Source organism: Phoca vitulina, unplaced genomic scaffold (genome assembly GCF_004348235.1).
Source record: "Phoca vitulina isolate PV1807 unplaced genomic scaffold, GSC_HSeal_1.0 scaffold8, whole genome shotgun sequence".
Lineage (NCBI taxonomy): Eukaryota > Metazoa > Chordata > Mammalia > Carnivora > Phocidae > Phoca > Phoca vitulina.
This window is the reverse complement of record NW_022589711.1, coordinates 69,879,271-69,907,063: the sequence shown is the minus strand read 5'-3', so window position 1 is coordinate 69,907,063 and position 27,793 is coordinate 69,879,271. Positions and strand designations below refer to the sequence as shown.

The window sequence follows — 27,793 nt, the reverse complement described above, 5'->3', positions numbered from 1 at the left end:
AAAGAATCCCAAGTAGACTCTGCGCTGAGCTTGGCGCCGGACACCAGGCTCCATCTCAGGACCCTGAGATCATGACCGGAACCCAAACCAAGAGCTGGACGCTCAACCAACTGAGCCACCCAGGTGCCCCTTAGCATGTTAATTATTAACAAAACTAAATAATGTTAAAAACAGAATTCTATTGACTTCTCCCAGTGATTTATTTTCCTGCTCTGTTAAGACTAAAGGCCAAAGTACTGGTAATCTGTTTGCTCACCTATAAAATCTTTACAGTAAGCATGGCACTTTGTATTTAAAAAAAAAAGAAAGAAAGAAAAAGAAAACAGGAACAAAGAATGAGATAAATAATGGGTCAAATTCCAAAATAAAAAATAGATATATATAATACACATATAAGCTAAAGCTCTACATACATACATACATATGTTTAAAAATACATACATACACTTGTTTAAAAATTAACTTTCACCTAATAATCAGTTATGATAAGAAAAACAAAACAAAGCAAATTCTAGTCTCAGAAAATTATGTTGGTTCTAATTGGATCCAACCTGTTCATAATTCAAATTTGTTTTTGGTTTCAGTCTAAATAATCTTGGCCTAAGTTATTCCAAATAAATCAGGGTCTTCCTCCAAACACATGAGATACTAAAGCAATAGAGCCAAGGACTCCTAGTTACTGTGATTACTGCTCAGAAGTGTGTGAGCACCTACAAGTAGAGAGGCTTTTTACATCAGCAATGATCTGAGGGCTTCTCCTTAGTCTGCATCTGGCTCCCAACTGATTGCATGAATGCACCTGCCTTGTCTTTGGCATAGGTTTTCGTGCCAGTTTTCTGCCATCCTCATCCATCAGTGGCCCAGACCCTGCCTGCCAAGGCTGCATCCCCTACACCATTACTCCAAACCCCCTTCTTGATCTTCTTTCCTAGTTCCTCCTCCCAAACAAAGTTCTCCCCGACCTTCTCCAAAATGTGCCCCTCTAGCTCTGGCTTCTCCTTTGTCTCTAAGAAGTACAGCCACTTCCAATGTCTCACTTGGCCTCGTTCACCTAGTTGTCCCACCTGCATTTAAAAGTATTTAACACTAGAATCACTATTATCCTCACAAAATCAAGCCTTCCCTGGAGATTTCTGCTTTCTGTTCATAGTTACTCAAGCTCAAACCTCGAAATCTACGTTGGCTCCTCTCTTTTCTTTGCTGTCTTCTCCGCCTACCTCCCGACTGCCACTTCCCAAATCCTAATGAAATTCTGCTGATTCTTTCTTTGGAAAAAAGTTTCTTCCATTTACTTCATTCTTGGGACAAGCTAGTCAGACTCCCTGTACCTCTAGTGTAACTTAGTAAAACACCACCCTTAACACCTCCATCCCCCCACGGCCCCTCTTCTTCAAATCCCACCCCCACCTCTCATCCCCCAGGGATTCTCCAACATTTAGTGGATGAAATTCAATGTCGCAGCTTGATTTTCAAGGCCCTCCATATACAGGTACAGATCTATCCCATCAACCCAATCTATACACAAATTTACGCATCCCTTAACCAAAATCTCAAAATCCAAAAGCTCTGAAAATTCAAATGTTTTCTTACAGTTCATTTGTTAGTAAAATCTGACCTGAACTGACAAGAGATTGTAATCTTTATTTATCCCACCTGCTGCTGAACAAATATAAATGATTTCCTTACAGGGTATTTCCAGGACCCTGCAAGCAGCATAACATTAGTATAGGTATTGCATTACCTTTCTAAAATCCAGAATCCTCTAATTTCTGAAGTACCTCTGACCCCTAGAATTTTGAATAAGAAATGGTAGACCTCTATGTATTTACCACATTCCACACCTACATCTGAGATGCTGAAATAAACACTTTTGGCATTTCCCTTATATGTGCCTTAAGATACAAAATCTACCTAGGGTGCCTATTTTTCTCCCTTCTTAGGCTCTACCTACTGAATTTTTGCCTATATCCAGGGCCAGTTCCAAAACAGGTCCTCAATGAGTTATATTTTCAAAAAACCTTCTGATTTTTGAAACGGGGATTTTAGAATTGTGTATCAACACTTTTGTGGACAAGGTTTCACTGGTAACTCTTGCCAGTTGGGTATCTCCCCCTGATGAATTACTAAGGCACTAGGTTAGTGAAACATTTAAAACTCATGCTTATCTATTAGATAATAAACTCTGACAGGAGAAAATAAGTCTTATACATCTTATACCATTGCATCCCTGAGAACAGAGTTTAGAAACGATTTAGCCTACTATTCTTTATCCCTTATGACTAGATATCTGGGGTTGAAACACTGTCTCACTAAACTGTAAAAATGAAAAAAAAAATTGCAAAAATGATTTCCTCCTCTCAGCCATTTATTTAATCTTGCTTAAAAAGTAAGATCAGCAAACAGTTGTTGAATATAAGAGGACAAAATTCAACCATTTAAAAATAACATAGTTATCAAGCAAAGCCATTGAAACTTGAAATTCTCCCTCTTGCAACATCATTCTGAGAGAAAAAATCCTGAAGATGGCCAAATGATTTTGAATATATATACTACAGAAATATACTACAGAAATATATATTATATATTCAAATATAAATTGAATATACATACTATAGAAATATATATTGAGAAATATTGAATGTATATACTACAGAAATATATTCAAAATATATTTTGAATATATATACTACAGAAATAATCATGGTATCAGTACATTCATTATGAACTGATTTTAGTGAATTTTCTAATTAACCCATAGTGATCTTGCGTGCATGCTCCACACTGGTTCACTAGGAGCCCAGTTCATAATGGTCTTTTTTTTTTTTTTAAAGATTTATCTATTTATTTGAGAAAGAGAGAGAGCAGGGGGTAGGGGCAGAGAGCGAGGGAGAGAGAGAGAATCTCAAGCAGACCCCCCACTGAGCACGGAGCCCCACTCTGGGCTCCATGCAGGGCTTGATCCCATGAGCACGAGATCATGATCTGAGCTGAGATCAAGAGTCGGAGCTTAACTGACTGTACCACCCAGGCACCCCCATCAAGGTCTTTGGCGTCCAAGTGAAACTAACATTACAAAGAAGCTAACTCAGTTTATAGCCTCAGGAAAGGAAGTTATTAACTCAAACAAGTATTCAGTTTCAGTTTCTCATGAAGAGTTACTCTATGTTTAATTCGGGTTTCAAGTCCTATGAGACAACAGAAGTTTAAGTCATTACACAATTTAAATGTAGAGCTGTGCTCTTTAAATTCCTTCTATTATTAATAGTAGACCCTTACTTCTTTTTTTTAACACAAATTCACATGGAACTTCAATATATATATGGAAGCAGGATTTCTCTGCTTGAAGCAAGTACCAATAGAGGTGGGAGGGTCCAGGGCCCACCTCCTCAGTATTCCCCTCAGAGCCCCTGAGAAACACTGGGGTCCACAAGTGACTCACATCCAGCTGTGGTAACTGGGCTCTACATCAGTCTTCTAAATAGCACACTAGAACCATGACCTTGGAATTTAGCCACATGCTCATGATGTAGCAATCTGCGTTTTTGCTAAATCACAAATCTGAATTATGAGCTCTGGGAAACTAATAAACTGGAACACCATTGTGCAAGTTACTTATCATCTCTGACCCTGAGTTTCCTCATCTGTAAAAAGCGAGATAACACTATTACTACCAAGCGCCACCAGTGCTCAGGGTCGTCCCAGGCAGTCTGCACACAATAAATTAGCTTACGATTTTACCGTGGTTGTCATACATTACGATCATTACTTATCCCTTTATGTGATCCGTTGCCAAATCCCTCTTCATCCCCACCTCCACATTTTAGGCCGTGATTAACTTATTCAAATACCTTGTTCTTGCAAAAGCTTATCAGATTACAGTTTCTAATACCACAAGGGACGTGAACACAGTGCAAACAGAAAGCCAGGCCAGAAACACACTCACTTTGCTCATGCAGCAAAAGCGGACGCCTGAGGACATTCTGTTGCCTCATACATCACTTACCCATGTCAGGTCTAGCGAGCCCCTGCTCAGACTTACTGGAAGAGCGAAAGAGTTTCAGGTGGGGTTTTAGACCATGGATTAAATTCTGACGACTTCTACAGTGATTACAATAACCTGGAGAAAGTTGAGAGTTCTTTTTTTTTTTTTTTTTACAAAGAAATATATATAATATCATCAAGTTTTCTAAACTGAAAAGTAGGCTCAATCATTTTTAAAATAAGGCAAGGCTAAAAAATCAGTCACAAATTCTGTGAACAGAAAATGCAGAGCTTTAAGGCAGATGTGAAAAGAAGAGCAAATTTACAAGATGTAGGAAATCTAATGTTTGAAGATAAAAGCTTCACATATTTCTGGATAGGAAGAGAAATGAGATTTCTTCTATGAAAAGTGAAGGACATCTGATAACTTCTCTTTTTTCTTTATAACTTGGCATTATGTTAGAAACGCTGAGTCATTCAGCTACCACCAGAAGTATGAATTGTGGTTGTTATGACTCCTTATGTGAATAAAACAATAAATCTGTTCCCGAATGAGGCCAACAAAGCCACAAAATGGCAGGATATCGAATAGGGTGATAGAGCTCCTATGACTCCATTCCAGAAAGACCAGTTTTAAAGACTGGTACACAGTATCCAGCTGCGGAAGGACGGAGCGTCATCAAGATACATTCTAACGTCATCAGGATACATTCTAATGTCATCAAGATACATTCTAGCAAAGAGGAAGACTTACTTGAGGCACTGTCGACGCTGCTGATGCTATCTGCATTGTGCAGGTGTGGCCTGTGGAGCTGCCGGTAGAGGCTAAATTTAGAGAACTTTCTGGACTTTCCCATTCCTTTCAGTTTTGAATCCATATCATCAGCACCCTTCAGGGTGGGTGGATTTTTACTAGATTCATTTTTACCTTTGAGGCTCAAGGATTCCATGGACTCTATTGTTTCAGCCTGAGAAAATTATTAAAAAAAAAAAAAAAAAAGACTGCATAAGATATGCTGCAATGTGATCCTTTCATTCCAGTTGAGCTGAGGTGTCAAGTTCACATAGGATGGAGGCTCTCTATCAGACACTCGATAATGGGTAAGGTCAGCCTCAGGTCAGTGAGCTGCTTCAGTGCTAGCAAAGGGATACCAGGCATTCCATTGTAGTTCCTCCTTCAGTAGACCAAATTCTTGAAATTTCATACCAGCTAACCTTTTTATCTCAAACACACTTACATGAGTTATATTCACTGTTGAGCAACTGAACTTCTGCCTCTGATAAATGTTAAGTAGTGCTTCTTCTGTCAATTATTTTCCTGGCTACTTATTCACTAATTTTTTTTTTTTTTTTTCCCAGAAAAGTCACCAACATATCCAGCAGTAAAATAAGATGGAGCCCATCAAAATTTTTAGTAAGTGTATGGATATGTTGGCAATGGTTAGAGTTGAAACAGTAAGTACTGCAATATGGATCTAGGCATATGGGTATTTTGGCAGCACTTGATTTGAAAGGTACTTTGAGAAGTTATTAACTTCCTGTATTCAGAAAGAAGTCCCTCCAGGACTCCAGACTGACCTAGCCTCTATTTGCATGTCTTTAAGTAGGAAGATTTCAAAAGCCTTGGCAGGTACTTGTAATAAGGCTGCTGATTTAACTTAAAACCCAACTGACACATATTTTTGTTTATGAACTTTTTTTTCCAAATAGGAAATGAATCTTTCATTTAAATGGAAAACAAAGGAGCTGACTGTGAGCTAGCAAATGCACTATTGGATCTCTTTCCTCTTGCAAGGAAAGAGACTGAGATCAAGAGATGCAAAGTTACAGACTTGCTAGATGGTATTTGAAACCAGGTCTGTCCATCCAGAAATAGGCCACTCCTCATTCAACCAATCAGTAAGTCATGCTATTAACGCATACTTCTATAAACTCTGTACCTTTTATGCAGTTCCATAAAGGAGAAACTTACTGTGAAGGAACCCAGAGATGATCCTACGGTGACACGCTTCACACTACCCACGTCTGTGAGTCTGTGTTCATTGTCATCCCACCTTCCATAGGCCAGGTCGATCCCACCCACAAAGGCCACTGACTGGTCGATGACAACGAGTTTCTCATGATGGGCCCACAGATATACGCTGGATGATACATGATCTGGGTGCCTCATCACCTTGGGAGGGGAAAAAAAAAAACCCACCTGTAATGCACTTTTTAAAATGTCCTTCATGTATAATAAAATAGATCTGTTTTCTCCCCTGAGTAGCATTTTCCTTCCTCCCTTCCTTCCTTCCTCCCTCCCTCTCTTTCTTTCTTTCTTTCTTTTTCTGTTTTGCTTTAGTTTTCTTTCAAGAGTTTATTTAAATTCAAGTTAGTTAACATACAATGTAGTATTAGTTTCAGGGATAGAATTTAGTGATTCAGTCTCTTATGGTTTGCCTCCCTCTCTGTTTTTATCTTTTTTTAAACCTTCCTCTGTGTTCATCTGTTTTGTTTCTTAAATTCCACACAAGTGAAATCATATGGTATTTGTCTTTCTCTGACTTATTTTGCTTAGCATAATACCCTCTAGTTCCATCCTCGTCATTGCAAATGGCAAGATTTCATTCTTTTTGATGGCTGAGTAATATTCCATTGTAGATATGTGCCACTTCTTCTATATCTATTCATCAGTCGACAGACATTTGGGCTCTTTCCATAGTTTGGCTATTGTGGACATTGCTGCTATAAACATTGGGGTGCATGTGCCCCTTCAAATCACTATTTTTGTATCCTTTGGATAAATACCTAGTAGTACAGTTGCAGGGTCACAGGGTAGTTCTATTTTTAACTTTTTAAGGAACCTCCATACTGTTTTCCAGAGTGGATGCACCAGTTTGCATTCCCATCAACAGCGTAAGAGGGTTCCCCTTTCTCTGCATCCTCGCCAACATCAGTTGTTTCTTGTGTTGTTAATTTTAGCCATTCTCCCCTGAATAGCATTTTCTATAATTCAAATACCAAAATGTGCTATGTATACACCAAAGTTCTAATTTCATTCTCAGTATTTAGAAGAGGAAGACTCCTAGTTATTTTTAAGCCTCTCCACCAGCCCCACCCCACACCACATTTTGGGGTAGCTGCCATTTAGCTAGAAATTTGGCCACACAGTTTAGTAAAAGTTAGCTCAACATAATAGCTGATTCTTTTTTCCACTTTAAAGAATTCTGTAACACCTGATATTACTTAAAAAACTCTAAAAATGTTTAACCAACATCTATCTCTGACAAAATTTTTAATAGGTATATTGATATTTTGGTAGCCAATGAATTAAAATGGCAAGTGTATAGATATAGGGATATACATGCTTTGGCAGCTCTTGATTTGAAAGATATTTTGAGAAGTTATTAACCTCCTGCTTTCAAATAGAATTCTTCTTAAATGATCCCAGACTGACCTATTTTTGTATATCTTTAAGTAGAAACATTCCAAAAACTCTGGAGACTACTTTTTTTTTTTTAGTAACCTACTTGTTTTGTGTGTGGTAAAATACACATAACATAAAATTTACCATATTGATCATTTTTAAATGTACAGTACACCGGTATTAAGTATATCTCATATTGTTCACTCATCACCACTATCTCCAGAACTCTTCATTTTGCAAAACTGAAACTCTATACCCATTGAACAATAACTCCCCCATTCCCTCCTCCCTTCAACCCCTGGGAAACACCATCCTACTCTTTGTCTCTATGACTTTGACTTACATATATGTCAATAGAATCATACAATATTTGCTTTTTTGTGACTGACTTATTTCATGTAGAATAATGTCTTCAAGTTTCATCTGTGTTTTAGCATATGTCAGAATTCCCTTCTGGGGTTAAGACTGAAATATATTCCACTGTATGTATGTACCAATCATTATTGAGAGTGGGATATTAAAGTGTCCAACTATTATTGTAGAACTGTCTATTCTGCCCTTCAATTCTATCAATATTTGCTTTATATATTTTGATGTCCATTATTAGGTGGGTACATGTTTATAATTGCTATAACTTCTTGCTGCTTTGAAACTTTTATTAATATATGAAATCCTTGTCTACTATAAACTTTTCCTATTTAAAGTCAATTTCACCTGATATTAGTACAGTTACTCCTGCTCTCTTCTGATTACTATTTACATGGAACATCTTTTTTTTGACCAAATAAAATATATAATTGTTACATATTTTAGCCTGCTGGAGATTTATTAATTCATTGCTCTGATGTATCTCAATGACTGAGGAATAACTATTGATAGGCTTTAAATCTTTGGTAAATATCAAATAGCTTTTTTCAAGCTGCTTATTGTGTTTATTTACTTTATTAGTTTTTTTATGCAAGTTGCTATCAAGAAAAAGCTTCTTAAATCCTAGAGGAGCTCTCTGTTGCTATCAGCATCAAGGGATGTCACGAGGAGACCACGTCTAAGAGGTTCCAGAACAATCCTAATGAGGAGCATGGGACCTTGACAGAGCTCCTGAATATTAAAACAATTCTAAGAGGTGTGTTCTTGGCTAAATGATCAGGGTCAGAAATGTGAACTCTGCTAACTCCACCAATACCAGAAGTATAAGAAAGCAGAGTATTTTGTTTTATTTCTAAGAAGGATACAATGCTATTTATTCAAAATATACATTAGAGAATTCTACAGATTACACTGCTCAAAGCAAAACACATCTGAAAAACTACAGAATAATAGAGAAGAAGTACTGTTCAGAAGGATGAACCTGATACCTTTATGTTGGGGTGTAGACGCATTAAAGTCCTCTTGCTGTATTCACTGTTGATTCCGAGGGCAAGTTCCACCTCTTTGTAGAGCATTACAAAGACTCTCACTCCCTGTTGCTGTCACGAGAGAAAACACAGGGAGGAATGAGAATTTCTGGAAGTAGGTGATGATTTTCTTTTTCTTTTTCCTTCTTATAAACTTTCTTCTACAAACAAGTATAATAAAATATTTAATAAAAAGTACAAGGTGACACATAAGCGTATCTTAAGATACAAATAACAAAAATAAAAATTTATCTCCCTTCCATTCCTATGACTTGTCATACCAAGAGACGGTATCAATATTTGATTCATCATAGCCAAAAAGCTGAAATGGTAACCTCATCTGCTAAAAGTGTCTGATGATCTTACACCTCTGAACATTTTCAAACACTTAACATTGAGGAAAGCTTTGGCCTGATTCATGTTACAGGATTAGAGTTTTTGGTTTTTATTATACTTCAGTTAGTTGAAATAGCAGTGACATAAAACTCTAATGCAATAAATTATACTAAATATCCCTTAAATGTTTCTGGAGCATTTTAACAGAATTTTTCTTTATTAAAAAAAATTTAAATTAAAAAGAAATTTCTTTAACTTCAGAGATGAATATATTGATTCATACTCTTAACCCACAATCACATCATTAATGTCTGTTTGTGAAATGACTTCTTTGGAAGTCAGTTTCTCTAACATGCAAAAATCCCTGAGTTTTAACAACAGCGTTTTAACAACAGCACAAAATTAACATTGATCCAACCTTAGGCCCTGGACTTAAAAGAAGAGAGACAAGGCCATTGTGAGGGTCAAATTAAATCAAAAGTGCCTGATAAACTTTAACATGCTATACAGATAACATTTTTTATTAATATTACCTATCAAAAAGACATGTCTAACAGCTGGTAGTATTTAAAAAAACCAAACTACTGGGGTGCCTAGGTGGCTCAGTTTGTTAGGCATCTGCCTTCAGCTTAGGTCATGATCTCAGGGTCCTGGGATCGAGCCCCACGTCATTGGGCTCCCTGCTCATCAGGGAGTCTGCTTCTCCTTCAGCCCCTCCCCCTGCTCATGCTCTCTCTCTTTCAAATAAATAAAATCTTAAAAAAACAAACAAACAAAACCAAACTAGTATTTTCTCCTCTAGTTCTGGGTAATAATAAGGTTTTAGCCTGTACTAAACTGCCTGACACCTGAATGTCCGTCCTCTTCTCCCTGTCCAGTCACAGGGTTCCCTCACCAACATATAGTTCAGAATGTATTCCTCCAGGAAACTCTTATCTTATTTACCCCCACTTATTGTATGACCTTTTAACTATTTTAGGTTTGCATCCTCAGTATTGCTGTACAGTTTGCAACATTTAAATTTGCATTCTCTATATCCAGCAGCTCTGAAGGCATTCTGAAACATACCACATACACATTGGATAATGTATCTACACCTAGGCACTTAATATCCTAGGGATAAAAGGCAAGAATTTTCCCATGATACAGTACTTTCTAGAGTATTAGAGATACAGGCATATCTAATAAAACTATAGTGACAAAGATTAATTTAGTTACAATTTAAATTAACAATCCATGGTAATTAGGCAGAGGCATAGTTCATAATGGAAATCTGAGTCATTAATTTAAGAAGCCAACTGGGCTGAACACATCTAATTTATAAGAACTGGTTACTTTTGCAGTGCTATAAACATGTGAAATAACATAGGAGTTAATATTTTTAGGTTGCAGGGTATAAAATCTTGGAGTAAGCCAAATATATATATAGTTCCCCAATACTGGTCTGCCAATATTAAGAAGCACGTTTTGGCCTCTAAATCCTTATAAGAACACATCACTTCAAAATACGAACATTCTGTAACATGTGAAAAGTGTATACATTTTTGGAGGAACATACTAAATATATGCTCTAAGCTGCATTCATGAAATTTGAGTACTATAAGACCCATTCTGACTAAAAAAAATAGGATAAAAATATATGTCATCTTCTTTCTGGCTAACAGCTTACTTTTGGGACTTGATTATTACTAATTATAATTATGCAACTATTATTGCGACCAAGTGTGTAAGTACAGATATGATTAAAGAAATAGGAAGTGAAAGTGTAAGCAAGAAATGAACAGATTAACTTCTGATAGTTTTGGCCACTGAGGGTTCTGCAATAAACTACTGATGGAGAGCTTTAAATGAAAACTAGAACATTATTTTTTTCCTCTACTGTTCATATTTACTCTGCTATTTGAATATTTTAGGATTCAGCACTGGATAACAGTGATAAAAAAGAGCCTCCCATTGAAAGATATAGTATAAAGTTTAAAACCCAAAATTGTAACCTAAATTATACACCTGTCAGGTATAACATTTTATAATTTAGGTTGCAATTTTGGGTTTTAAACTTTATACTATATCTTTCTAATTAGTTTTAAATGGATGAAATTCTGCTTCTCAGGCTTATGAAATTACTATTCTTGAAGGACAGTAGTTGCAATTTAGAAACTGGGCTAAATCTTATAGTTTTCCATTTACCTGCATAACTAATGGGTTTTTGAAATAATAGAGATGTTAACACTAATGAATTACATTACTACCCTCCATCTATTAACACCTGACATTTTCTTCTATACTTTGTCTTTTCTCCTTGAAATAAATTAACTCCAAAGGAAACAGGGTAGACACTTTTAAGTCTGTTGAGCTTATATACGAAGGACTAATAAGGAAGTAATTGAAGAAAACAGTTCATTTTAGGTAGTTTGGTTTACAATTGTTTACTTACATCCATATCATAATAAACGGTTAACTAGTGACAAGATTTCTATGATCATAAAGCAATAAATTCCTCTTCTTTCGGTCAAGGTATTACAAGACTATCATAAACTCTAAACTACAAAGGGCAAAGGAAAAATGTTTCTGGACAATGAAGGCATTTGCCAGGTCATAATAGTGCAGACTTACACAAAATGTGGGAAATACTTGTGTAAAATGAAACCCAAATTAGAAAAGAAAAAAGGACTGATGTTAATTCTGTAATTTAAGAAATACACATTTGAAGCATCCATTGTTTTACCAATGCTTTTTCATGACCCTAGGGGAAGTTACTTTTTGCTTAGAGAGGAAGAAGAAAAGTATTAATAGGGCAAGTAGAAAAATGGATGGCTTGGAGTGAACTATGTGATGCCATGTTTCTTATCTCTGCTGAAGTCATGTAACCCAGAGGTTAGCAGAATACACTTCATGGTGTAAACACAGAATAAACTTCATGAAACCTGAGTTTTAAAAGATGGAAGTTCTGTCCTCTTTTCTAATTAGTTTTGAATCAAGTAGAGCAGACATAATAGTAGACACAGTAGGAATTTTTAGGAGCTTTACATATACAAAATACATGTAAAGACAATAAAAAAAATAAGAATTTTTTATAGTTGAAGTCAAAGAGACTTTTTTGAGCCAGTTTTTTCCTCTAATTATTCAAGGTACTATAGTCAAAATATTTTCTTTTTTTTTTTTTAAAGATTTTATTTATTTAAAAAAAAAAAAGATTTTATTTATTTAGTTGAGACAGAATGAGAGAGAGAGAGAGAGAGCACACGAGAGGGGGGAGGGTCAGAGGGAGAAGCAGGCTCCCTGCCGAGCAGGGAGCCCGATGCGGGACTCGATCCAGGGACTCCAGGATCATGACCTGAGCCGAAGGCAGTCGCTTAACCAACTGAGCCACCCAGGCGCCCCAAAATATTTTCTAAATGCAGCCAAGTTTGTCCACTGCTTCAAGGAAACTTAACGTATGCATCCCCAGGATAGTCCTATTTTATCATTTGTCAAGGACTTCCCCAGAGGGCATGATATTTCGGGGAAAATGAAAAGTAAAGGACAAAAATCATATCCTCGTCATTCAAATGTAAGCAATGTGAAAGAGCACAAATGCTCCTATGCCCTTTTTTTTTTTTTTGAACGAGTTCTATTTGAATCACAGTTCTCAAGGTTGAAGACACATTTTTTCCTTCCCAGACATGCCCCTCTAGCCCACTGCTTTGATAAGATCCTGTTTGATTTTTCTGGGTGAAGACGTGATTATTTGTCTCATTTGACAAACCCGAACATCTTTCCCTCCTAATGATCACTGATTGCAACTCTAGAACGTGTCTTCATGTCTTGTGGTCTAGGACAGAGAGAAATTGCCTGACAACAAAATCCCACCTGAGGACCTAAATCCTTTTCTGTAAGTCTCCAGGTTGCTGCACTTGAAGATTCTTTTGGTGCCGGTCCCATCAGCAATATCATAGGTTTCTAAGGTTGAAATATACACACTGGATACAGGAATATAGTTGCCATAACTATGATGCAACTTAGCTCTCACGGCAGGGGCAGTAAATGAAGACCTATGGGAAACCCTGGGATGCTGACTTGAGTTGTAATCAGTCTGTAAGTCAAGGTTGCCTTATACTATTTTAAATGATAACACTGCTTAACAAAAGGCCAAAGAAATAGGAAAAATATCAACTTGGCTATCACCAGAGAAATAAAATATTGTATTTCTTCTGTAAAAACTGCCATTATAAGAGATGTTTGCCTATATCTTGGCTATGAGGCAAAGACACTAAATTCCTCCCCCCAAATCTACACAACAAGATAGAAGGACCTTGTGGACCTCTGGGACCCATTAATGTAAAAATAAATCTTATTTTCAAGCCAGTACTTTGTGAAGGTAGTGGGTTTCAGAAACTAAATTATTTACGTGAAACAGTATTTATATAAGGATAGAGAAATGTCAATTTACAATGATCTGGGAGGTAAAAATTTATGACCAAAATAATATGGTGTAGCTAGATTAAGGAAGAGCAATTCTGCCAAATGAACCATAGGAAATGAATATTTAATAGTATTAGTATTTCCTTAGGAAATTTTTAAAATCATTATATACAATTTAAAAATTTCTAGTTTCATGAAGCAGATGAAATTGAAAGGAAGCACCATTTTTGTGCAATAATATTCACTTGGTCTTGTGTTCACCTAGGACCTCACCAGGGTTCGTGGGCCATAAAAGCAAAGAAAACCCATGTTAGTGATAGAAAACTCAAGTGGCCAGTAGCCTAGGGGGAAAGCAACCACAGGAGAGCTAACGTGACATGGAGGGCCAGGCCTGCAGGATCTACTCCCTGAGCCCTGCTCGGGCATTTACTAGCCTTCTGGAGTTTACTCAGATGTCCCGTAGGCACCTCACACTCAAGTCCACTAGAATTTAGCTCCTTGAGCCTGAGTTCTCCCCACTTCCTCCCCCTGCCAGATTCACCTTCTTCACACATCATTTTGATCAGATCATCCCTCCTCCACCAGGCTCTGTTCCCCAGTAGTTCCCCACTTTCTTCTATAAAGTCTAAACCACTGACATGGCTCACGAGCCCCCATGTCTGGCTGCAACTCCCTTTCCAGTGTGATCCCCCATCCTACTTAAGCTAACACTCAGCTATAATCAACCTTGTCACTCTACTGTCACTGACAATGCCTTCAGAATCCCTGCCTCCAGAATGTTTCCTCACCACATATTCTACACCTAGAAACCTCTTCCTTTCATTTCAAACTTTTACGCCCATTCTAAATGCCCTAAAATCCTCATATTGCGAGGGGCTTCCCCACTAGGGCTACCCAACGGTCTCCTTCCTGCCTTTGAATCTTGGCACCGCCTCTGTACCCAGGTGACTCTTGTGTAGATGAGTTTTAAGCTCTTTCAGGTCAGGACTCATGTCTTTTATTTATGTACATCCCATATGAAAAGCCAAGGGCCCTGCACGTAGTAGGCACTCAACAAATACATGTTGATTGAAACCTACAGCAGTGAAGTGTTGGATAGGTACCATGAAAAGAGGATTTGCTAGTAGGGTTGACAATTGCTAGGCAAGACTGGAACAACTTAACTAAAATGGAATCTTGAGGACAGATGGGAAAGACGCCATTTTACAGAGAGAAACATGGAGAAAGTTATCTCATTCAATATATAGAAAGAAGTTTGATAAAGATAGGACTGAACCAAGTCCTTTAGCAAGCCCTCCGTGGGCAGGAATGGAATGCTATTCACACATATGGCATCTCTAGTAATTAGTGTAGTACTTTGCTCATAGGAGACACTCAGTAACTGTATGCTAAATTATTTAAGGAATATACAAATAATCCTTTTCAGGACCAGAATTTCCAATTCTTTGAACGGAATTCTGTTGAAGCAATGAATTAGACTAGCTACGGAAATGATGCTGTCTGGCAGTACACATGTCTGAAATAAAGCTTATCAGCTTCTTTCTCCATCAATATTAGCAGTGAGGTCCTACTGTATCTATGGACATCTTCAGAAATCTTAAAGTAAAGGCATGGAGAAAACACATTGAAAGAAGGGAGATATGTGTGTAGGGAAAACAAAAAAGAATATACTTGCTAAATATTTTTTATACCAAAAAGAATACACCCAGAATCTACAGGGTCAACTGGAGAGGAAACAATTTCCCATCTTACCATGAACTATCCCAAAACTGGAACCAAAGCAACAACCAGTTCTTAATGTCCCTCCTCTCTGATACTGTTCTACATTAGCTTGACCCCATCTGATTGAACTCATTCTCCTCATGACTTTATCTTTTGCTCAAATGGCAGAATAATGAATAGAATAAAATGCTACACTTCATTTCATCCTTTATTATTCAATAATAAAATCTTGTTACATTTTTTTTTGCCTATAAAATTAACTGCCCATAACTGATTAAAAATCAGAAATTAGAGTTCCTAATATAATCCATGCTGTGAATTAGGCTAAAATATTTATGTAGTCGAAAGTAACAGGAAAAAAACCCGGAACCCAATAAACTTGAAAACAAGTATTCGACTTTGGTCAAACTCTAAAGAAAAATGTTGTACTTATATATGAAGGGCTTTGAAAAAGAAAAGACACTTCAGAGAAAATAAACATTTTAAAAAATATATCAGCTTATGTTTGGAATACGTACTGCTTTTCGTTTGAGAATGCAGTCCAACCTCCAACGATTTCCTTCAACCACTGGGCGTTTCAGGAAGATTTCTGGACTCAACCTGAAACCACAAAACCGAGATTTTGAGAAACTAAAACAAAATAGAAAGTTCTGATTGTGTCATAGGAAACAAAGGCAAATTTAGCCCAAATGCCATCATCCACCTCGAGTGTGGTGGGTCATTCAAAATTCTGCTATGAGCTCACATACAACTTCACCTGGGAACAAGAGCCTCGAGCCAGGGGAAAAAAAAGAAAAAAAAATCAATCTGGCTTTCTCTCCTTCTCTCACATGCAAATATATACCATATGCAGATACTATTGATTGCCCAGCCAACAGCCACTCTCCAGCTTCTTTCTTCAGTTAGAACCTAAACCTAACTCCCACTCTACCCTGTGAATATTCTAGACTTTTTTCCCAGCCTCCTGTGCACCTAGAGCACCATGTGCCCAATCTTGGACAATAAGACATATGAGAAGGCACACACGGGGCTAATGGGAAAGTTTTTCCTCTTTGATCTCTGTCTTACACACACACACACACACACACAACAGGAAAAGTGGCTGTAGGACAGATGTTGCATGGGGATATGATGCTTAGAAAGGGATAGCCATATTGAAATTCTAAGGGGAAGACCAGAACCCTGAAATCACTAGACCATTTCACCAACTGCCTAACTGTGGATTTCGTATTAAATGAGACAAATAAATCCTCGCTCTTTAAGCCACACTTGGTTGAGCATTCTGTTAATCCAAGCCAAGAGTATTCTAATTGATAAACAAAAACCCTGACTTCTTACACCAGCAAACAGTGTCCTGGGGCTTTCTGAGCCGGGAGGAAGGCAGGTTTGCTGATAGATGAAATTTTTCCAATGTAAGAATGGATCCCTGGGCTCTTCTCTTTAGTGCCATAGGCAGCTAAGAGTACAGTCATTTTTTCCCTTGGGGTTGAGCTCTAAAGTCAGCGTCTGAGTTAAATCTGTATGTGATGTAACTTCCCTATAATGAGGAAAAACAGAAAAACGAACAATAAAGAAAACTTTCGGGTTCCTGGGTGGCTGAGTTGGTTAAAGTGTCCGACTCTTGATTTTAGCTCAGGTCATGATCTCAGGGTCGTGAGATCCAGCCCTGCCTCAGGCTCTGCACTCAGCGGGGAGTCTGTTTTAGATTCTCTCTCTCTCTCCCTCTTCCCCTCCTTCCTGTGCTCTCTCTCTCTCTCTAAAATAAATAAATCTTAAAAAAAAATTTAAAAAAGACAAGAAAACCTCATCTGGAGAAATGCCAGACTTAGAGGAGCAGGAGTAGACTGTATAAGGATTAAAGCCTTGTAGAATTCTAGACTGGAATACTGCCAGGGAGTCCTTCAAGCATGTGAAACCAACAGGGTTTTAAGGAGCTAAAGAAATTTTAAAAATCTTTTTATGCTCTATTTCATTCAGTTAAAGAAAAATAAAACCCCAAAGATAAAGTACCTAAAGGAAACACACACTGGATAACATAAATAAGAAAACAGACAAATAGTGGGGTGTATGTAGTATAAATACTTGCATATTTAATTTAAAGTACGAAGGAACACAAAGGTAATCTATGTCTAAACAAAGAAACAAAAATGCAGCAACTGATAGCAAAAGATCTAAAATGAATTAAAAAGAGGTCTGTTTTAGGTAGAAAAGTGCTTTGCTGTGTACTGCTTGTTCACTGAAGGTAAGAGATACCCAATAACATAGAAATACTTGCAATTTTTTTTAAAGATGTATTTATTTGTTTATGACAGAGAGAGAGAGCTGTAGCAGGGGAAGGGGCAACAGGAGAGGGAAAGAATCGTCAAGCAGACTCCCTGCTGAGTGCAGAGCCCCACGTGGGGCTTGATCTCACAAACCTGAGATCATGACCTGAGCCAAAATCAACAGTCAGATGCTCAACTGACTGAGCTACCCAGGTGCCCCTTGTAACTTTTTGATTAATCGTAAACTCCGAGATCTTTCCTTTGGGGGCCACTAATTTTAATGCTATACTCTGCAATTAAGTCTTTATCCTTTATTTAATCTACAAGCACTTTGTACACTGTGTGCAGAACATTCTATTAGATAGTTTGGAGTATCTTAAGATAGCTCTTGAGGAACCCTCAGTTTTGAGGATAATGCATAAAAAGAAAAAAGACCAAAATTCATTCTTTAAACAAAGTATAAACAATGGTCTCACTGGCAAGGAGAAAGTAACTATTTGAGTTATGACTCACAAGCATCATTATGTCAGGATCTTCACTCAGCAACTATTAGATAAGCAAAGTTCAAAAGAATTGTATAATAACCACATTTCATTGAATCTAGGAAACTAATAATTGTGAGATGCATCATTACTATTTGTATCACTGAGAAAGAAAAAAGCATGACAAATATAGCTGTGAGATGAACTTGCGTATAAGATGAATCCTGATTTCAGAGATGTGAACATGTACTTCTACATAAATGTTCCTCTTAGAAGATTTTATAGCTTCCAATGCTTCTATCAGAAAGACCAAGTTTACAACCAGTAATCAGAGCTTCCATCTTAAGAGTAAGAAAAGAGAGGGACGTCTGGCTGGCTCATTTGGAAGAGCATGTGATTCTTGATCTCAGGGTCATGAGTTCCAGACCCACATTGGGTGTAGGGATTACTAAAAAAAATAAAAAATGAAAATGAAAAAAAAAAGAATAAGAAAGGAAAATAAATTAAACCTGAAGTAAGAAGGCAGAGAATAAATAGACAAGAGTAGAACTCAATGCAATCTAAAACAGAAAAACAATATGGAAAACTCAATGAAACTGGACAACTGGGTGGCTCAGGCGGTTAAACATCTGCCTTTGGCTCAGGTCATGATCCCGGGGTCCTGGGACTGAGCCCCAAGTTGGGTCCCTGCTCAGCAGAGAGCCTGCTTCTCTCTCTCCCTCTACCCCGGCTCCTGTGCTCTCTCTCTCTCACTCATCCTCTCTCTCTCTCTCTCTCAAACAAACAAAGAAAGAAAGAAAATCTTAAAAAAAAAACTCAGTGAAACCAAAAGCTAACTTTTTGAAAAGATTAATAAAACTGACAAACTTCTAGCTGGATTAAAAAAAGAAAAAAGGGAGTTTCACAATTTTAGATTCCTCATGTAAATGGAATCATGTAGTATTTGTTCTTCTGTGTCTCGCTTATTTCACTTAGTATAATGTGCTCCAGGTTCATCCATGTTATTGCAAATGGCAGGTTTCCTTCTTTATTAAGGCTGAACAATATTCCATTGAATGTAAATACAACACTTTCTTTATCCATCATCCCTCGATGGACATTTAGGTTGCTTCCGTGTCTTGGCTATTTTGAATAATGCTGTAATAAAAATGACAATGCATACATTTCTTCAAGATCTTGATTTCAATTCCTTTGGTTACATGTTCAGAAGTGGGATTGCTGGATCATATGGTAATTTTATTTTTAATGTTTTGAGAAACCTCCATTCTGTTCTCCATGGTGGCTGCACCAATGTATATTCCCACCAACAAGGGTTGCATCTATACTCCACAATTAAGTCTTTATCATCCTTTATTTAATCTACAAGCACCATGGCACCCTGTATGCAGAGCAGTCTATTAGGTATTTTGGAGGATCTTAAAATAGCTCTCAAGAGGTCCTCAATTTTGAGGATAATGCATTAAAAAGATAAAAGACTGATATTCATAAGTGGTGGTTACCAGGGCCTGGGAAGAGGAAGAAACAAGGTCTTGGTCAAAGGGTACAAAGTTTCAGTTACGTAAGATAATAAGTCCTAGAGATCCACTGTACAGCATAGTGCCCATAGTTAACAATGCTATATTGCATACTTAAACATTTGCTAAGACGGTAGATCTTAAGTGTTCTTATTACAAAAACTAAAAATAAATAAAGAAGATGGGAGGAAACTTTCGGAGGTGATGGATATGTTTATGGCACTGATTATGGTGATGGTTTCACAGGTGGATGCTTATCGCCAAACTCATAAAGTTGTATATATTAAATATGTACAGCCCTTTTTGTATGGCAATCATACATCATAAAGTGTTTGGTTGTAAAAAAGGTGACTAAACAAACACATAGCCATTGAAAATATATAATATATTCTCAGATGGAGAAATATGTAATTTCATATATGCTATTATATATCAGGTTTTTAAAATAAATGTATGCATATACACAAGGATTGGGAGATAAAAAAATAAAAATTTTGTTAACTTAGTAAAAAAAAGAAAAGGAAAAGCACAAGTTATCGATATAAAAAAATGAATGACAGACAAAATCACTACAGGGCCTGCAGACATTAAAATGATATTAAATAGATAATAAAGAAATATTATAAATAATCTTATAAGAATATGGTAATTTAGATAAAATGGACAATTTCCTTGAAAGAAATGAGTTACTAAGACAGAAGTAAAAAAAAATTGAAACTTTAGTCCTATGTCTATTAAAAATTGAATTCAGAATTTAAAAAAACACAACTTATACAAAGGATACTAGATCATGACAAAGTGCGGTTATCCTAAGAATGCAAGGCTGCTTTAAAAGTTGAAAATCATCAATACAATTCACCACATTAACAGAAAAAAAATGATCAATTCAATAAATGCAGAAAAAGTTTTGACAAAATTCAATACCATTCATAACAAAAACTCTCAAATTATAGATATAGGCAGAAACTAATTTCCTCAAAATAATAAAAGGCACCTATAGGAAATCTAACTAAAGCATAATACAACGAACTGAATGCTGATTTCTCCCAAACTGAGAACAAGGCATAGACGTCCATTCTCATCACTGCTGTTCAGCACTCTGCTGATGGTCCCAGCCAAAGCAATAAGGCAATAACATAAAATAGAAGGTATACAAATTAGGAAGGGAAAAGTAAAACTGTCATTATTCACACATCACACAATCATTTATGGAGAAAACTCTAAGGCGTCTACAATAAAGCTACTAGCACTAATAAGTGAACTAAGCAAAGTTGCAGTAGGTAAGATCAATATAAAAAATCAATTGTATTTCTATACACCAGCAGTGAAAAACGGGAACATAAATTTTAAAAAATACCATTTATAGTAACATTAAAAACTATGAATTACATGGTGATAAATAACAAAATGTAGGCAAGACCTGTAGAGTTAGCACCTCCCTATTCGTGGGGCACGTATTCCAAGACCCCCATGGATTCCTGAAACTGCAGCTAGAACCAAACCTTGTATGCCTATCCTATATATCCTATATTTTCTCCCATACACACATTCCAATGAAGTTTAATTTACAAATTAGGGACAGTAGGAGATTAACAACAATACTAATAAAATAGAGCAGTTATAATAATAATTGTAATAAAACTAATAAAAAATAAAATAAATAAAATTATAAATAAAACTGTAATTTATTTTATGTGAATGTGGTCTCTATCTCCCAAAATATCTTATTGTACTGTAGTCACCCTTCTTCTTGTAATGATGGGAGATGAGAAAATGCCTACATGATAAGATAAAGTGAGGTGAATGCTGTAGGTATTGTGATGCAGCTTTAGGCAGACTACTACTCACCCTCTGACAACAGGTCAGAAGGAGGATCATCTGCTTCCAGACTGTGGTTGACCTCGGCTAACTGACATTGCAGAAAGCAAAACCACACATAAAGGGGGACTACTGTGTGTAGAAAGTACAAAACATTGCTGAAAAAAATTAAGTAAGATTTAAATAAATGGAGAGATATACGGTGTTCATGAATTCAGGAAGAACAGAGTTTGATGTACCATCTAACAAATGGGGACTTTACCATTTTTTTCCCATCTGATTCATCAGCCTGAAGGGAGAACTCAGCAACGGGCATTGGCACAGGTAGAGAGAACTCAGGTAGAAGTCCTCTGCTTCGGGCTTGAGGAGAAAGAATGGGATCTTCTGGTAGTGATGGGGTGGCAGCAAGGGGCTCACAGGCACCAGAAACACTGAAGGATTGGAACTTTCCTCTCCAACTAGAAGAGCTGTGGTTCCAAGAGGACAATGTAAATATCCATTGCTTGGCTCTGGACACAAGTATCATTACAGAAAGCACATAGCAGAGCAGGGAAAATAAAGCCCCACCTTTCTAAATAGAGGACTGAAAAAAAAAAAATTACAGGAAACCCAAAAGTAGTGGAAAGATCATGGAGAAAGCAGAGCTCAGGAAAGCAACCCTATAAAGTTGTTTATGAACTTCTAGCTCACTCCCAAGCTGCCCTTGCATGAATTACATCCTAAACATTATACTAAAGTTTGAGAACTGAACTAAGAATTAGACCACTGCCAAGGGATGAAAAAACATTCACCATGCAAACGGAAGTGGGGAAAAAAAAAAAAAAGCCAGGGTAGCAATCCTCATATTAGACAAAATAGACGTTAAAACGAAGACTATAATAAGAAACAAAGAAGGGCATTACATAACAATAAAGGGATCAATCCCAATACTAGAGCACCAGTTTGAATTGGTAATCAAAAAACTACTAAGAAATGAACGTCCAGGACCAGAAGGATTCACAGGTAAATTTTACCAAACATTTAAAAAAGAGTTAATACCTATTCTCTTCAAACTATTCCCAAAAATAGAAGAGGAAGGAAAGCTTCCAAATATATTCTATGAGGCCAGCATTACCCTGATACCAAAACCAGACAAAAGACACCACTAAAAAAGAGAACTACAAGCCAATATCCCTGATGAACATAGATGCAAAAATCCTCAACAAAATATTAACAAACCAAAGCTAACAATATATTACAAAAAATCATTGACCATAATCAAGTGGGACTTATTCCAAGGATGCAACAAGGGTGGTTCAATTTTTGCAATCAATCATAATTATATAACACATTAACAAGAGAAAGGATAAAAACCATATGATCATTTCAATAGATGCAGGAAAGCATCTGAAAAGATTCAGCATCCATTCATGATAAAAACTGTCAACAAAGTAGGTTTAGATGGAACACACCTCAACATAATAAAGGCCATCTATGAAAAATCCACAGCTAACATCACACTCAATGGCAAAAAACTGAGAGCTTTTCCTCTAAGATCAGGAACAACATAAAGATGTCTACTCTCACTACTTTTATTCAATATATACTGGAACTCCTAGTCACAGCAATCAGACAAGAAAACGAAATAAAAGGCATACAAATCAGTAAGGAAGATGTAAAACATTCACTACTTGCTGATGAGAAGATACTACATATATAGAAAACCCTAAAGACTCCATTAAAAATCTACGAGAATGAATAAATGAATTCAGTAAAGTCATAGGATACAAAATCAATGTATAGAAATCTGGTGCATTTCTATACACTAATAATGAAGCAGTAGAAAGAGAAATTAAGAAAACAATTCCATTTACAATTGCACCAAAAATAATAAAATACCTAGGAATAAACTTAAAAAAGAGGTGAAAGACTTGTACTCCGAAAACTATAAAACATTGATAAAAGAAATTCAAGACGATGCAAAGAAATGGAAATACATACCATGCTCATGGATTGGAAGAACAAATATTGTTAAAAAGTCTGTACTACCCAAAGATTTAATGTAATTGTATCAAAATACCATCAGCATTTTCCACAGAGCTAGAGCAAACAATCCTAAAATTTGTATGGAACCACAGAAGACCCCAATAGCCAAAGCAACACCAAAAAAGGAAAACAAAACTAGAGGTTATCACAATTCCCAACTTCAAGTCATAAAGCTATAGTAATCAAAACAGTATGGTACTGGCACAGAAATAGACACATAGATCAAGAGAACAGAGTAGAAGACGACCCAGAAATAAACCCACAATTTTATGGTCAATTAATATTTGACAAAGCAGAAAAGAATATGCAATGGGAAAAAGACAGTCTCTTCAACAAATGGTGTTGGGAAAACTGGACAGCTGCATGCAAAAGAATGAAACTGGACCACTTTCTTATACCAAAATAAACTCAAAATGGATTAAAGAACTAAATGTGAGACCCGAAACCATAAAAATCCTAGAAGAGAACACAGGCAGTAATTTCTTTAACATTGGCCCTAGCAACATTTTTCTAGATGGGTCTCCTGAGGCAAGGGAAATAAAAACAAAAATAAACTATTGGGGCTTAAAACTAAAAGGCAACTGGTCTTAAACCACACCAGCAGGTGGAGCTGCAGTTAAAGTTTCTGAGTCCATTCTGGGAGTGGGAGCCCATTTTGCTCCCCACTGAGGCCCTGCAGGAAGGCATATGTTTGTATTTCAGACTGATGCATCTAATCCAGGACTCATTCCAGAAACAGATGCAGTAGGTGTAACAGTTGTTCTAATTACATGTACCTATTAAGATCGAGAATTTATTAGAGTTGGCTATTAATGTAAATAATGGATATACCGAGACAGAATTAAGGAAAAATCTGCCAGTAAAACCAGACTTTTTCTAAGGTTCAAAGGAATATTTTGGTATTTAATCCTAGAGTCACGAGATTTCACATTATTGGGGAAGATAACACAGAAAAACTGGAAGATGTAGAGAGCAGTAATCCAAATCTACCATCACTTCTTTCAACAGATCCATTACCTTCAGCATCAAAGGGATGGTCCACATCAGAAAACTCACTAAATGGCATGTTAAAATCCCACATGATCTGCATGTGACCACCTGCCCTCCCTTTAGTACAAATTAAGCTATAAAAATACACAGAACTATTTCCCTGAAATTCCATAACACAGTCAAGAGACAATGAAGAATTTTTTTAAAAAGCATCCTGTAGAAAGTTTATAAGAAAAACAGTATTTGAGCAATTTAATTAAATTGGATTTAATTAATCCAATTAAAAAATGGGCAGAAGACATGAACAGACATTTCTCCAAAGAAGAAATACAAATGACCAACAGACACATGAAAAGATGCTCAACATCATTTATCATCAGGGAAATGCAAATCAAAACTATAATGAGATATTACCTCACAATGGTCAGAATGGCTAAAATCAAAAACACAAGAGATAACAAGTGTTGGCAAGGATGTGGAGAAACAGAAACCTGTTGGTGGGCATGCAAATTGGTATAGCTACTGTGGGAAACAATATGGAAGTTTCTCAAAAAGTTAAAAATAGAACTACCCTACAATCTAGTAATCGCACTACTGGGTACTACCCAAAGAATACAAAAGTACTAATTCAAAGGAATACATGCACCCCTATGTTTATAACAGCATTATTTACAATAGATAAATTATGGAAGCAGCCCAAGTGTCCATTGATAGATAAATGGATAAAGAAGAAGTGGTGTTTGTTTGTGTGTATATTATTTAGCCATAAAAAAGAATGAAATCTTGCCATTTGCAACAACATGGATGGAGCTAGAGAATATAATGCTAAGTGAAATAAGTCAGTCAGAGAAAGCCAACTAACATATGATCACACCCATATGTTGAATCTGAAAAACAAAACAGATGAGCAAGAGAAAAAAAAGAGAGACAAACCAAGAAACAGACTCTTTGTTTTTTGTTTTTTTTAGAAGGAAAGGGAACATTTTTTTTTTAAGAGAGGGAGAGGGTGGGGGCAGGGCAGAGAGAGAGGAAGAGAGAATCTTAAGCAGGCTCCATGCCCAGTGCAGAGCCTGACTCAGGGGGTCGATCTCACAATCCTGAGATCATGACCTGAGCTGAAATCAAGAGTTGATGCTTCACTGACTGAGCCACACAAGCGTCCACCCCGGGGCTTTTTTTTTTTTTTTTTTTAAGATTTATTTATTTATTTGAGAGAAAGAGAGAGAGAACGAGGAAACAAGCAGGGGGGAGGGGCAGAATCTCAAACAGACTTCCCCCCCTGAGCAGGGAGCCTGACGCAGGGCTTGATCCCATCACCCTGAGATCATGACCTGAGCCGAAATCAAGAGTCAGTTGCTCAACCGACTGAGCCCCCCAGGAGCCTCCCAAGAAACAGACTCCTAACTATAGATAACAAACTAACTGATGGTTACCAGAGGGGAGGTGAGTAGGGGAATGGGTAAACAGGTGTTAGGGAGTCAAGAGTACACTTATCATGATGAGCACTGAGTGATGCATAGAACTGCTGAATGACGACAGTGTACACCTGAAACTAATATAACACTGTTAACTATACTGGAATTAAAATTAAAAATTTTTTAAAAAATGAAAAATCTCTTTTTTAAAATTCTTAGGTTTTACTAATCCTGTCTATTTCTGACACGGTTAACGCACAGGCTCAGCACGGAGGCGGTGGCAGACCCCACTTGCACCCCTACCCCTGATGGGCTGGATAAAGAACCAACTATGGCGAACACTCAACACGCTTGCTGCACACATGCCTGCTGCCCAGTGGTAATGAGAGCCACCACCACCAAGAGGAAATCTGAGCTAAGCCACAGTCTCTGGATCTGCCCTAAGAGCAATTAGCAATTTGGCAAGGGAGCTCGAAGCCACATCCTGGTGTCCAACCTCATTTTTGGACATACTCCAATGAACACTGGATAGTTAATTCATAGGTGACTTGAAATAGCACCAAGCACAGAAAAGGCATAAAACAAGTGTTCTTCTGGCTAATCCACATAAACAAGTGAAGAATGCTCACTAGTCTTTATATAGAAACTACCTCTTAGGACACCTTCAATATCCAACTGGAATTTGCTCTTCACTTTAGTGTTCAGATAGTCTGGGCTGTTTAATGGGTCATTATCTCTTCTAACTTGACAGCCTACCTCAGAATTTACCTCTTCAGAAAATTTCTCCAAGCCAAATCTACCCAAATCTGATAACTAATTTATTTACTACCTCAAAACAGTTCAATCTGTTCTTAAAGAATTTCAGATCTAAAAGGAACTGCAGGGGCACCTGGGTGGCTCAGTCAGTTTAGTGTCTGCCTTCGGCTCAGATCATGATCCCAGGGTCCTGGAATCGAGCCCTCTATCGGGCTCCCCACTCAGCGGGGAGTCTGCTTCTCCCTCTCCCTATCTGTGCGCTCTCTCTCTTGCTCTCTCTCTCTCAAATAACTATATAAAATCTTCAAAAAAAAAAAAGAATTATCTGGCTCAAAATGTCAACAGTGCCAAGGTTGGGAAAGCATGCTCTAGAATTATAGACTTCCATATTACTCAGGCAAAAAGTAGAAGAGGATGAGTTCATATTCTTAATTACTCTCCCCTCTCCCCAAATTATAGAATTAGGAGGAAATAAATTATGATGATATTGTCAAAGTTTATATGTAAGATAGTATTTGAAAGGAAACAAGAAAGGGAAAAATAAGGAGCATTTCAGCAACTAAATTCTTAGAAGGAAAACACATTTTAGACATGTTCATTTCCACTGTAGTCAATTTTGGCATCTGTAATTGGTTTTAACTGTCCAGGCAGAGGGTAACTGGAACTAAAGTCAAACTTTAAAGCCTACACCAACTCCAAGAGTACAATTTCCCAAGAGCTAAATGAGTCGGAGTATGAGATTTCCAGTGGCTCTGATAAGCATTGTAACTCTCATGGATATTTGTAAAGGGGGTCAAAAAGTTGAAATCTGATATATTTCCAAAAAAGTTGACCAGGCCTAGTCATTCTGTAACAGACAAACGGAACTATTCCAGCTTCAAAGGGACAATTCAGAAGTATATTCACTAGACCTGGGGACTAAAATACCAAATGAAGAAGGCACCCAAGGAAGATTATTTTCTATCACTTCTAAAACTGTATTTGCATTGCAAAATAATCTTTACTAAGATGAATACTTGGGTGTCTATTTCCAAATGGAAAGACAAAAACAGGGATGCCTAGGTGGCTCAGTTGGTTAAGTGTCTGCCTTCGGCTCAGGTCATGATCCCAGGGTCCTGGGATTGAGCCCCACATTGGCTCCTTGCTCAGCGGAGAGCCTGCTTCTCCCTCTGCCTGCAGCTCCCCCTCCTTGTGCGCTCTCTCCCTCTGACAAATAAATAAATAACATCTATGAAAAGAAAGAGAAAGAAAGAAAGAAAGAAAGAAAGAAAGAAAGAAAGAAAGAAAGA

At 37.1% G+C, this 27,793-nt stretch overlaps 1 protein-coding gene across 5 annotated transcripts in view; it reads right to left on the bottom strand.

Moving 5' to 3' along the window:
* Positions 1-27,793, bottom strand: part of PLD1 (phospholipase D1) — a 188,820-nt gene that overhangs the window by 67,380 nt on the left and 93,647 nt on the right. For 3 of the 5 annotated variants that reach the window (XM_032407210.1, XM_032407213.1, XM_032407208.1), the window contains exons 12-16: positions 15,759-15,840; positions 8,743-8,853; positions 5,954-6,154; positions 4,736-4,949; positions 4,004-4,117 (exon numbers count right to left, since the gene is read on the bottom strand). In XM_032407210.1, the coding sequence (XP_032263101.1) occupies positions 4,004-4,117; positions 4,736-4,949; positions 5,954-6,154; positions 8,743-8,853; positions 15,759-15,840 (722 nt within the window). The remainder of the gene's footprint in view (positions 1-4,003; positions 4,118-4,735; positions 4,950-5,953; positions 6,155-8,742; positions 8,854-15,758; positions 15,841-27,793) is intronic. The other 2 variants (XM_032407211.1, XM_032407209.1) reach the window with 1 other exon arrangement.